This window comes from Lissotriton vulgaris, chromosome 1_2 (genome assembly GCF_964263255.1).
Source record: "Lissotriton vulgaris chromosome 1_2, aLisVul1.2, whole genome shotgun sequence".
NCBI classification, from domain to species: domain Eukaryota; kingdom Metazoa; phylum Chordata; class Amphibia; order Caudata; family Salamandridae; genus Lissotriton; species Lissotriton vulgaris.
In genome coordinates this window covers 158,259,039-158,272,349 of record NC_141686.1, presented here as the reverse complement: position 1 = coordinate 158,272,349, position 13,311 = coordinate 158,259,039, and the positions used below count along the sequence as shown (strand labels likewise).

The 13,311-nt window shown below is 48.8% G+C and overlaps 2 protein-coding genes across 2 annotated transcripts in view; one reads left to right on the top strand and one right to left on the bottom strand.

Annotated features, from left to right (window-relative positions):
• Window positions 1-4,015, bottom strand: part of RTCB (RNA 2',3'-cyclic phosphate and 5'-OH ligase) — a 156,672-nt gene extending 152,657 nt beyond the window's left edge. Inside the window, exon 1 of the mRNA XM_086953014.1 lies at window positions 3,791-4,015. Coding sequence (XP_086809140.1) covers window positions 3,791-3,883 — 93 coding nt within the window. The 5' untranslated portion in view covers window positions 3,884-4,015. The remainder of the gene's footprint in view (window positions 1-3,790) is intronic.
• Window positions 4,016-4,520: 505 nt separating this feature from the next.
• Window positions 4,521-13,311, top strand: part of FBXO7 (F-box protein 7) — a 161,178-nt gene continuing 152,387 nt past the window's right edge. The window contains exon 1 of the mRNA XM_086953013.1: window positions 4,521-4,727. Coding sequence (XP_086809139.1) covers window positions 4,528-4,727 — 200 coding nt within the window. The 5' untranslated portion in view covers window positions 4,521-4,527. The remainder of the gene's footprint in view (window positions 4,728-13,311) is intronic.

Here is a 13,311-nt window from a genome sequence, read left to right as displayed (position 1 = left end):
CGCAGCAGGAAACAGGGTCCAATTCAGCCACACAACACAGCTGCCATGGACCGACCACCACTGTGTACACTTCGCCATCAACAAACCCAAGGCACCCAAACCAGCCACACACTCACCACGAAGGAACTGGAGCAAGGTTACCAATGAACAACTTAACTCCACCCCCACCCGAGACAACCACACGTGGGCACCCGACACAGCCAGAGAACTCCACACCTGGATCTCCTACTGAGCAGACGAGCTACGCAACCCCGACATGCAACGCCCCAGGAAAGCCGCCTGGTTCACCACCGCTCTCCAACAAGCCAGACAACTGAAAACCACACCACCTACAAGGATGCCATGACGGACTACCACAACCAGATCTGAGCCATCAAGAGGAACTTCATCCACAACAAAGTCCTGGCCAAATCCACCAACTCCAAGTCATTTTTTATTGTCATTCAAGAATTCACCAACCCAGGTAGTGAAGCCACAGACATCACACCATCCCAAGACCTTTGCGAAAAGCTTGGAACCTATTTCCCCCTCAAGATCAAAAACCTCTACGACAACTTCATCGATCATCCATCAGGCGCCACAGACGGCCCCCGGCCCCTAGAAACACCAGCCAGCCCACCATCTCTGACTGGACACCGATCACGGCTGAAGACACCACCTCAACCATGAAAAGCATCCACTCGGGGGCCACCACGACCGCTGCCCCCCTCACATCTACCACAGAGCCGCCTTTGCACCCGAACTACAACACATAATTAACACCACCACCAGGCACCTTCCCAGACAACTGGAAGCGCGCAGAAGTCAGACCTCTGCTCAAGAAGCCCACAGCTGACCTCACCGACCTCAAGAACTATCAGTCTATCTCGCTCCCCTCCTTCGCAGCCATAGTTGCAGAGAAAACAGTTAACAGGAAACTGACACGAATTATTGAAGAGAACGCCGTCCTTGACGCTTCCCAATCCGGATTCCGAAGCAACTACCACACAAATACCGCCCTACTCATCACCACAGATGACATCCGCACCCTCCTGGTCCAAAGCCACTCCGCAATCCTCATCCTACTCGACCAATCAGCGGCCTACGACACAGTCTCCCACCGCACACTAGTCGCCAGACTACACGATGTAGGCCCACAAGGAACAGCCAAAGGATCAGACTGTCACCCTTGTGCTTCGACTCCATGAAGATCACCTGCCGAGTCCACAGCGTTCATCCCTGAGCCCCACCCTCTTCAACATCTACATGACCACCCCCCCCCTCGCAGCCATCGTCCGACAACACGGCCTCAACATCATATCCTACGCCGACGACACCCAGCTCATCCTCTCCCTCACCAAAGATCCCACCGTTGCCAAACTCATCTTCCAGAAAGGAATGCAAGCCGTCGAAGGCCGAATGACCAACAGCTGCCTGAAGCCCAACGCTGAGAAGACAGAAGCCGTCGTCCTCTGTACCACCCCTTCTGCATAGGATAGTACCTGGTGGCCGAACGCCCTCGGAAGTCCAGATACCCCCTCAGACCACGCCAAGAACCTTGGCATCGTACTCGAACCATCACTCACAGAGCACCACCGCCAGACTCGTCCTCGGCATCCCCCGACACAAACACATCAGCCAACACCTACGAAGTCTTCACTGGCTCCCTGTGGAGAAATGAGTCACTTTCAAAATCCTAACACATGTCACCAAATGCCTACACAACAACGGGCCCAAATACCTCAACAACAGAATCAACTTCCACTTACCCAAAAGAAACCTTTGATCTTCCAACCTCGCACTGGCCACAACCCCACGCATTTACAGTGCCAGTGCAGGCGGAAGATCCTTCTCTCACATTGCAGTCAAGACCTAGAACGAGCTACCGGCAGACATCAGACGCGCCCCCTCCCTGAACACCTTCAGGAAGACCCTCAAGACCTGGCTCTTCGGCTAAACAGATCTGCGGACCCACCCCCCTCATGCCTTGAGACCCTTGCGAGTGAGTAGCTCGCTTACAATTCCCTGATTGATTGTAAGTTACAGCGCGCCCTCGCTGAACTGCCAAACGCTGCACATTAGCCAGCGAGCTCAGCACTACGGGCACCCAAAAGGGACAATAAATGATAGTGTGTGGGGGCGTGGCTGCCACAGACTCTCGGAACCTGTTGCACTGACCTGCAACCAGCCTAACATGCCGGGAAAATGCCAGAGTTTAAACCAAGCATCCGAGGCTATATCCTAAATCTGTCAATGACCTGGGAGGTTAAAAAAAAAAAAGCAGCAGATTGAAAAAACTATTTCCAATTGGGGCAAGTGCATCATAAATTGGGTTTTACTGTACGGTGTCCCTGAAAGAAATGAGGCACTGGCTAAAATAAAGACGAGGTGTGATTATGTACCACTGTACACTTAAGTATCAATCAAAAAACGAGCAGAGCAAAGATGAAACCGCATTATCACCTCACATCGCCTGAAACTCGCAGAATGGCATATGCATTCAGCTTTTTTTTTCTTTCTAAGAGTTTTATATAGTGGGAACTAGACCCGAGACATCGGGTATCAGAGCGCTTAACAGGAGCACCAGTTTTGTTACAGATGGACACATTCATTTTTGTTAGGCACGGGGAGATTAAGTAATCACAGTATGTTGAGCGTCGCTGTTGAGACGAACACGGTTCCCCAGTTTCGAGGTCTACCGCTCTAGCCGTAAGGCTACATCCTCTCCCCAAATGTTTTTAGCCTTATATTTGTTTGGCATTTCATACACAGTATTCACAGAAGAACATTGCCTACTAATCTGCGGTATGGTTGCTGAATGCCACGCTCTACATACAGGAGAGACACGAGTAGACATGGGTACATACACTACGATGGCTGATGTAAGCGGCTGAGGGTTTAAATTTGCTCCTTCACTGGGTGCCCGTTGGGTTTTCGGCATTATGAGAGTACCCGCATGTCGGAGCAAAGTGTGCGCACCACAGCAGCCCCAGTGTGCTCGCTCCCAAGGCAATACTCCATGGGAGTGAACTTTTTGGGGGTAAAAGGTGGGACAGACACCCACCATTTGCAAGTGGCGATTTTTAGACCACACACACACACACACAAAAGCCAATCCAAAGCATGGAAGGAGTCGGACCCCACAAAGCACATACAACAGAGTGCCTGATGATTTAGGCTCGACCTAAAAAGGTAAGTAGCACAAAATAATAATACTTATTGAGAGACTAAGAGCCACATTCTGAGGAATGTCATATGTCTGTGTTATTTTTACACGCACAATTTCGGTCATTGTGTAATTTGTGTTAGTGCCTCAACACTCGTCAGGGGTTTTAATTCCGTACTGTATGTGTCTCTTAGGAAACAGGTAAATTAACAATAGACTTTGTAATCATTATGCTTTTTTCAACGAGTAAATATTAATGCCCAGCAATGATCAATTAACTATGACTAGCTCAATCCCGACCATAATAGTAGCGAGGAGAGTATGCATAGGCACCTGGATCAGTACAATTACTATTTTGTTCAGCGACTAAATGGCACAAATCGGACATTTATACGATACACACTGGTACGCCGAAAAAGTGAACGCCACACAATACACAAAATGATAAAGGACAAGTAGGAGGCAATGTGTGTGGAGGACTGCCAAATTGCACTGTCAGGAAAACAACAGCAGAGTGTGATTAGCCTTACAATACCCTGGTACAGCAACCATGCGTAGCAAAAATAATGCCTTGTAACAACGTGACAAATATGTTCTCGTTGGGCTCTGTGGGGGAGCGCATGCGATTTCAGGCTATCCTGGTACCTTCATGTTAGGCACAAAGCCCTTTTTGATCCTCCAGCAGTTCTTGTGGATCTTGTCCAGATACTGGAGCTCGTCATTGTAGCTGCGGCTCATGTTAGTAGCGGCTTCCTCTGCCCCTTTCGCACACTCTCAGAGCCTCGGGAAGAACCGGTGTCCAAGTACGCACCGCGTCGCAGGCAGATGACGTGCAAACAGACGGCTTCTACAGAGGCAGCCTGAAGATGCACAAGCAGAAGCAGGGCTTGTGACGTCATCTCTGGGTGCTTCAGCACGCCTTGGATGGCACTCTCCTGCAGCTGCGTGTCAAATCGCATAGTTCTACTGATAGAACGAGAGGGCTGGCCTAACGCTCTTACCCATAGCGCTGTCAGGCTACCAAAACGGAGCATTAGAACCCTAACTTTTCATGTGGACCAGATTGTGTCTTTGAAAAAGCGTTATCCGATAAATTACACAATAAACGCCTTAAAAGTTCAGCCCAACATATTTTACGGAAATTAATTATTAATGCGGCTTTCTACATTTTGTAAATCGACGAAACAACCTCGAAGTAGGAATTGGACACCCTTCCCATTCCAACATGGACGCTGCAAGATACATTTGTATTTCTCAGCCCAAGCCTATTATGCACGTTGTCAATATGTCATTACGAATGACGTCATTGACACCGCCTCTTCATATGTAATGTCTGTCACTTTCTTTCCCCTCCCCTTTCTCAACCACCGTGGCTCACAACAATGAGGTTCCTTCCGATTCTCCCCCGTCACGTGATAAGATGGTCCCCGCCCATTCTCCCCTGTCACGTGGGTTTGTTTCTCAGACTGCCGCTTCAAAGAAACATTTGGAGACTAAGGAAAGTGGCAGCCAGTGTTGGCCCGTCTTCCGGTACAGCTGCGCCGGCCTCTTCTAGACTTTATCAGGAACAGTACGATCTCAGGTACAAGCTGAACAGAAGGCGCCTCGAACACGCAGTCCTTGCATATTGCATTTTGAGTTTGTAATGCGGAAATTGCACGCAGCAGAAATCCTTGACTTTTCTGGCGACGTAACGTTGTCAACTCCTAGTATAGCTGCCAAGTTTTCAGATAGTTTATGTGTGACATTTGCATGTTCTACATCTACTTATGAGTGACACTGTACAGAAAAATGGAGACAGTTTGAACGGCACACATACTGTTGTAATGCAATTTTAAAATGACTTTAATAGTGGCAGTGTTTTCTCAGGTGTAGGCTGGGACCTCCTAGCAATATCAATATAACTAATGTAACTATTCCTCACTGTGCAAGCCAGGATTCAGTTCTGTTTCTCTTTGGTTGCACGCACACATGGTAACCCTCGTTGTCAGTAGTACACATTCCATTCATTGGTAGTCCCATCAGCAGCGGATCAGCACCTGTCCTGCAATGTTAGGTATTAGCATGAGGGTGACACCTGCTCCGGTCCTCTCTTTGACCAAGTGGAAGATGTTACTAGGGAATGAGGGGAAGGGGAGGATCAATCAAGGATTTGTAGAGCGCACTACTTACCCGTGAGGGTCTCAAAGTGATGGGGTGGGGGTGGGGGTGGGGGGGGATGGAAGGGGAGGGGTTTTGGGCACCTCTGATGACATCCGAAGAGCCAGGTCTTGAGGCATTTTCTGAAGGTTTGAGAGAGTAGGGCTTCGTCTGATGCTGAGGGGAAGTTCGTTCCAGGTTTGGGCTGCGAGGTAGAAGAAGGATCTGCCTCCCGGCTGGCTTTGTGTACGCAGGGGATTTCAACCAGGGATTAGGTCAGTGGACCGGAGGTATCTTGGGGGCGTGGAGGATTTTTTTTCGTTGAGGTACTGGAGTCTAGTGTTGTGGAGGGCTTTGTAGGCGTGTGTGAGGAGCTTGAAGGTCACTCTTTATTAGCTGGGGAGCAAGTGAAGGTCTCGGAGGTGCTGGTGTGGTTGTGTTGTTGGATGGAGAAGATGAGTCTGGCTGCTGTGTTCTGGACAGTCTGGAGTTTGGGAAGGAGGGATTTTGTTGAGTCCGGCATGAAGGGCGTGTCCATATCCAGTCTGCTTTTGATGAGTGGGTGGGAAACGCGGGGATGATTCAAGCCTGGCTATACTCGGGAGGTGACACAAGAACAAATATGCTTACTTGTTAATATAAGTCTGATATCGGCAGATGTGAGACTGATTGATATCCCAGAATAAAGTGAAGATTGATGAAAAGTGGACAACAATCTGACGACTATTACTTTACTTCTTTTGGGACACTATTGGTGTATGTGCTCAGGGCACAGCTTAACGTTTCAATATTTTGAGGATGCTGGGTTTACATCCTTACCCTTAGAGCACTACGTACGATTGGATTTATAAACGTAGGGGCACATAGCCTTGTGCGCCTAATTTCCCCATTCACCTCCTTAGCTTTCAACCATTTGAAGGTCTTGTGGAGTATGTCGATTGTGTTGAAGCATGTGGAGGATATGGTGTTGATCTGTCGGTTTATGGTAAGAGAGGAGTTGAGTAATCGAATCAGAGGTGCTGTGACTCAGTAACTATGGGTCCCCGTCTATTTAACACACTAATCTTAGATTTAGGGCCGGCCTTGGGCATGGGTGATCTGAGCGCAGCAGGGAGTTGCCTGACTTAATGTCATGCAAGCAGCAGCCTGTCCATTCCACTTGGTCTCAATCTGGTCCCGTTAAAGATTTTGTAATCAGCCCTTAATGTACCTCAGCATAATTGTTAGCACCCCAACAACCATCCCCCTGCCCTCCTCACATCTTCCTCACACCTCCTACCGTCACACTTCAATGACACCCTTCCCCCACAACGAACACCACATTTTCTTTCTGTCCAGGACATAATATCAGTGGGACCCAAATGTCAAGTCTCTACAACATTAAAGTCAAAGAAAAGCGTGGCACAAAGTTTGACTTTTGTTTTAGAGTTTTATGCTGTTATCCATACCCTTCAACGAGGGAACATAGTGGAGGAAAAGCAATTTTTAAAATAACTGTACTTATCTCATAGAAGGTTGCTTTACTCCTAAACCAGATTCAACCTCTAGCAAATATACTCATATGGAAATGAATTTAACAAGATATCATTCTCTGTGAAAAGTACCTTTTTAGAGATATAGCTGGGACTAAAGATCTGCAATCGGTGCCAATAAAACAATAGGCGCCAAATCCACATGATGCCGGTCCAGGCGCTTAGTGTTTGTTTATGTATGTTTAGCCGACCAGCGCCGGATTCCATCTGTAGCAGGTCGGGTAGGTGTTGGCCATGTGATTGGCCTCACCACACAGGACCCCCAACAGAATCACCGCGTTTTAGCGGGTCCCTGCCCACTGTCTCGTTTTGGTGGCCATATTGGGAGGGGGGACAGTACAGGCGGCGTGGGTAGCGCTCTAGTTTCCTCGCGCTCGGCGAACATAAAGCCAGCCATGCTGACGCGCAGCGTCATTACGCAGCGTCATCGCCGGACTGTCGCCGGAGTTTCGCCAGAGTCAAGCCCGTCTGTGCCCGTCCGGGCCCAGACGGGCTCAGGGCATGTTACTCCGCCCAACTCCACAAGACCTCTGGCCCCGTCATACAGGTATTCACGTGACACTTTACTCTCGCTTCGCGCGCCTAAAAATCCAAGCTGCCGCGACTATTGGGCTGAGGATACGGCGTTTAATTACTGTCTTAGGTGTCGCCCGGATAACACTTGTAGGAACAAGGACTCACTCACCATGGCTCTTCTTAACTGTAGATCATTGCCTTGCCACGCTTTGGAAATTCATTCCCTCCTGGTGGATCATTTTTTAGATGTTTTATTTTTGACTGAAACGTGGTTAACCACATGCTCTGGTCCCGATATTGTCAACGCTCTCCCTCCGGGATATCTTATTTACCATCTGGATAGGCCAGATGGGAGAGGGGGTGGTGTGGCCATGGTGTACAGAGATATATTTGTTTGCAAAGCAGTAGACTGTGAAATCAATAACTCGGAAGCGTGTCAATTTTCTTTCCGCATATCCCCTACTGTCTCCATAGCCGGCCTTCTTGTGTACCGGCCTCCCGCAGCGCTGGGGAATTTCATAGACTCTTTTATGGAGGCCGTTATTCCACTTGCTGCTGCTTCGTCTAATTTTGTTATCCTTGGCGATTTCAATTTTCATTTCGAGGATCCTAATGATGTAGTAGCTAGAGATCTACTTAACTCACTTGGTGCTCTAGATCTACACCTTGTTAATGTGGGAGCTACTCATAACAGAGGGCATCAGCTTGATGCGGTTTTCGCTAATTCGGCGAATCTGCAAGCTCTCCAGATGTTGGCTCTCCCCTGGACGGATCACCATCTTATTCCGTTCAGTTGGTTGCTGGGGAACCGGAGAGACTCCGCACCTAGACAACATATTGTAGAACGACTCTGGTCAAAGTTGCCGGTGGACAGTTGGGCAGAAGAGCTCGCTAGGACCCGCCCTCCCCTTGTAGATGACCCCAATATTGCCGATCAGCATCTGGGTGAATGGCTCACTGACTCGCTGGACTTATTAATTCCTAAAAAAAGGAGACTTGTCAGGGAGAGAAGAATCGCCACGGCTCCTTGGTATACATCTGAACTTAGGAGTCTTAGAACCTCCTGTAAAAGGCTTGAACGGGCCTGGAGGAGAGAGCCGACTGAAGAAAGTCGGGCCAACTACAAAAGAGAGATGAGGATATATAAAAATGCTCTGAAGGTTGCTAAAAAGAACTTTTTTAGCGAAAAGATCGAGAGGGCTAGTAATTCTTCGGGAGAATCGTTCAAGGTTTTTAAGGAACTTCTGAAAGCCCCGGTCCCTCCAGTTGTGCATGACAAACCTAAAGAAAAATGTGAGGAATTGGCTAGCTTCTTCCATTCTAAAATAGAGAAAATATTATCCTCTCTCCCCGATATTCCTCATATCCCAGAGCCAACTGCATGTCAAATTCCATGCTCTATTGAGCTAGCCCACTTTGGCCCCTTCTCAGAAGAGGAGGTGACAAAAGTTTTGCTTGAGATGCAGAGTGGTTCTCCAAGTGACCCAGTCCCCATAAAATATCTCAAGCTTGTGGCAAATGCCTTGTCTGCCCCTCTGACTGACCTCCTAAATTTGTCTCTTGCTCATGGGACCGTGCCCCAGCGATGGAAAAAGGCAGTGGTAAAAGCCTTATTGAAGAAGCCAGGATTGGATCCATCCAACTTGACTAACTTTAGGCCAATTTCACTTCTGCCTGGGTTCTCTAAAGTTGCAGAAAAATTGGTCAACCGCCAGCTCTCTTACCATCTAGAGTCCAACCACCTGTTGGGAGACTCCCAGACTGGTTTCCGTCCCGGCCAGGGAACAGACACAGCCTTGTTGGCAGTAGTGGAGGAAGCTAGGAGCACTCTAGATTCAGGAGGGTCAGTGGCAGTGATCCTCCTGGACTTGAGTGCTGCCTTTGACACCGTGAACCATCAGGTGCTCCTCCAACGTCTGTCAGAGGTAGGTGTCTCAGGGACGGCCCTGAAATGGTTGGGATCGTTTCTCGCCAACCGTTCCTATCAAGTCTGGGAAGGAGCAGAGCAATCTGCCCTATTTCCCCTTCAAAGTGGAGTCCCGCAGGGCTCATCGTTGAGCCCTACCTTATTTAATATATATATGACTCCACTTGAAAGGCTGGTCGCCCCCTCGGGGGTGAAGATCATCAGCTATGCTGATGATACTCAGCTGGTGGTGGGTCTAACTCAGCTGGCGGAACAACCTGAGGTATTACACGACTGCCTGGCCAATGTCTATCGCTGGATGTCCAACTCTGCTTTAAAGCTTAATGGAGGAAAGACTGAGCTGATGCTCCTGGGTACTACCAGTCCCTCCATTATTGCTAGCTGTTGGCCCCGGTCTCTTGGTGAGCCACCATCTCCCAAGAAGGAGATCAAGTCCTTGGGAGTATGGTTGGAGCAAGATCTGTCCTTTAGGACCCACGCCAAGAAGACCGCGGGGGTCTGCTTCGGTCTTCTGAGGTCAGCTCGAAAGGTGTTACCACTACTTCCTGAGCCAGCAAGGAAGCTTCTGGTACGTGGTTTAATCCTCTCGAGGCTTGACTACGGGAATGCGCTGTTCCTGGGCGCTCCCGAAGCAACCTTTAAAACTCTCCAGCAGGTGCAAAATGCAGCGGCTAGACTTCTTATGGATGTCCCTAGAAGACAGTCCGCTGCTCCGGCCCTTAAGATGCTTCATTGGCTCCCGGTGAAGGAGCGGGTAAAGTTTAAGGCGCTGTGCACGGCCCACAAAATCTTGCATGGCAGAGGTCCCCCTATCCTTTTTAACATGGCCCGTCCGTATAAGCCCCCACGTCCTTTACGCTCGGACCAGCAACATCTACTGCAGTCAGCGAGAGTAAGGAGAGTTCGATCTGGTGGCAGACGCTTCTCTGTACAGGTGGCGACTTTATGGAACTCTCTGCCCCTCGAGATTCGCTCTGAGCCCAAGATCGTACTATTTAGGAAACTTCTCAAGACCTTCTTGTTTCCACAATAATGATTACTGGAGTCTCTCCTTGGTCTGTCTGCGCCGGGATGCCCCAGGGTAAGCTGAGCGCATTATAAGTTTCCTATTATTATTATTATTATTATTAGAATACACACACACAGTGTGGTTATACTATTGGCAATGGCCCAGAGCGACGATCTGCCCATTTTTTTTATCATCTTGGACCGAGTCTGACCCTCTGCGTGAGGAAATTGATACTTTGTAGTGTAGAAGCAAGGGGCACTCTACATCTCTCCCATCTTTTCAAATCTTCTTGCATGAAACAAAATCTGAACACTTGAGCCAGACTCATAAAGTCTTTCAGTGTCTGACTGGGGACCAGGTGTGGCTGAAGATCATACTTCAGGCTCTGGGAGATGTTATCAGTCTCATTCCCAGCAAGCCGGGGACCTTCTTAGTTGCACGTGTCCATGTGAGGGGAACGTGGGGGTATTTCTAGTGCTTGCCCTTTCAGATGCTCGTTGAGTTTTACACCTCTGCTGGAAGGTGGAGGTCAGGTGATACTCTACCTCGGCTTCAGCATTCTCGTCAGCAGCATTCTTTGAGCGGTCTATGGAAGCTGCCACCTGTTTTACCCATGAGATGTTTCTGGTGATCACCTCCTTGCACTGTGACCATGGTGCCGTTGATCTTAATCACTTCCCATGCTTCAGTCTCGTAAGGGGTTCAAAACTTCACCCAGGATGTCTGTCATTCATGAGAACCGATGCTCCGATTTGTAGAGTGGGTTTGCCCGGCGACACTGACTGGCCTTCTCATTGGTGGCTTTTCTTCGGGATTGTGTAGCTTCAACATCCATGTCTGCCTGTCGACACACAGTGTCTGCCAGGATGATTTCCCGTGTCTGCTTCCTAAACAGTAGATTTGCTGGATCCCAGTTCATCGTGCTGAAAGGGATTTGCTGGTACGCCCGTAGGAACTTATGCAGGCAGCATTCAGCATCCTTGCCGAGTTCCAGCCCAATCTTCAGAGCCCGGTTGAGTGTTATCATGAATGTCTCTGCCTCCAAGTTAGCCTGAGGTCACTGCAGGGTGATTTTCCAGTGGCGAATGACCAGAGATTGTAATTATTCTTTAAAAAAAAAAAAAAAAAATGTTTTTTTTTGGGATTAAAAAAACCTTTATCAGTGACAAAAGGATAGGAAACGCAGCATACTGCCTACATCCGCAGTAGGGCCAGCATGCGATGCATCAAACGTTTAACTGATCTAGTGATGGGGTAGGGGAGTACACAGCAGGCCGCCTACAACCCTTCCGGGCGGCCGCATCAGTTTGAATATCAGGTTGTAAGGGCAGTAATATCATTGCAGTGTCACATTAACAAACAACAACAATGATGTAATGAAAAACAGTCATGACCACAAACGTATTGCGAGTAAATTGTGTGTATTCAAAGTGCTGGTGCAGTCCAGTCAAGTGAACATGGAGTACCTTGACAAGGGGGCCTAAGTTCTCCAATGAGCGAGGCGTATTGGCAAAGGTGGTAGGCCCGTCTAGCAGGTGGTAGTCCTTCATTATGGTGCCGCCGCATGTGTGCCAGTAGCGTGCTCTAGTAAATAGGTTTGGATGGGACCCCAAATGTCTTTCGGCCTTGATGAGGGGGGCTGAAGTTCAGCATATGTCTGCAATTGTTCTTTGCAGTAGACCAGGTCTTGGAGCCAGTCCTTGAACTTCGGCGCCCGTCCTCTGCCCCGTCTACAGGCAATTCTCCTCTTTGCAAGAAGTAGCGCAAGGGAAATGTATTTGCGCATTTTATTAGCGAGGGGTTGAGTGTATCCCAATAATGCAGTGAGGGGATCTACAGTAATGTGCAGGCCCGTCATAAGATCTAGAGCAGCCAGAACCTCCGCCCAGAAGTTCTGTATGCGGAGACAATCCCAGGCCACGTGTTTGAAGTCGGCCCCTTCGCTGCCGCAGCGATTACAATGGTCATTGTCCCGAAGTTTCAGTCAGAAAATACGCGCTGGTGTGTAGTACATGCGATGGACATGTTTGTAATGTATTATTCTTTAATGTCATGTCCATGTAATGGTGGCCTGTTGTCCGACTTCACTTTGTCAGGAAGGCCCGTCATTGTAAACCTTTTCTTCAGGACTAGCTTGACGGGGGAAAATGCGATGGACGACGACACCACCTCTACCACTGGGAACTTTGTGTGCAAGTCCACTATCCCTACCATGATCCATCCATCCAGAAAGCTCCCAAAGCCAATATTGACTTTCGACTAGGACTGGTGGCTCGGTTTTTACGTTGGAACCGGAGCCTTGATGGTACATGAGTGACAGTTGCATACCTTGTTATCAACCTTCGCATCCATGCCTGGGACCCACCAACAGCTACTACTGGGAAACTCGCTAGTCCGGTGTCCGGTCCGAATCCCATCTAGAAAGCTTTGCCATTACCTGTTGGCTAGGGCTTCTTTCGCTCGTGTCAGGCTTCCGTCATTCTTGGTGGCTTCACCTATCTCCTGGAGAGTTGGGGCCTTGGGGCAGGCATCACTCATGATTATCCTTTTTTTTTGTTTGTTTTCATACATGGCAGTGGCCCAAGATCTGAAGCTGTGTACAATCTCACTGGGGTAGGCAAACCGGGTAGCTTCGTCTATGAGATCCGTATGGCCTTTTGCCAACTATATTTCTGGAGATATACGCGATACCACCATTCTCCAACATAGTTTAGATATGCCTTAATCATCAGACATGTTAAGTGGCATCTCCCCGGCATGACTCTCCCCTTGAATGTTTTGTGTCAAAGTCGCCCATATTGGGCCCCACATCGCTTTTCTTTTAACTGACCCCCTTATGTAGTCGGCCCAGCAGGTGCTTCTTACATATCACTCAGAATCATCTTGACGAACTCTCTGGTCCCTTCATCTTCAGCTTTCAGGTTCCTCACTTCTAGAGATGACGGATGCAGGGACAGGTAATCCCTGGTAATACCACCTAAAAGGCTTTGGACTGTAATTGTTCGGCCCACCTTTCGATCTGTGGAGGGGCTAGTCGAGTGGT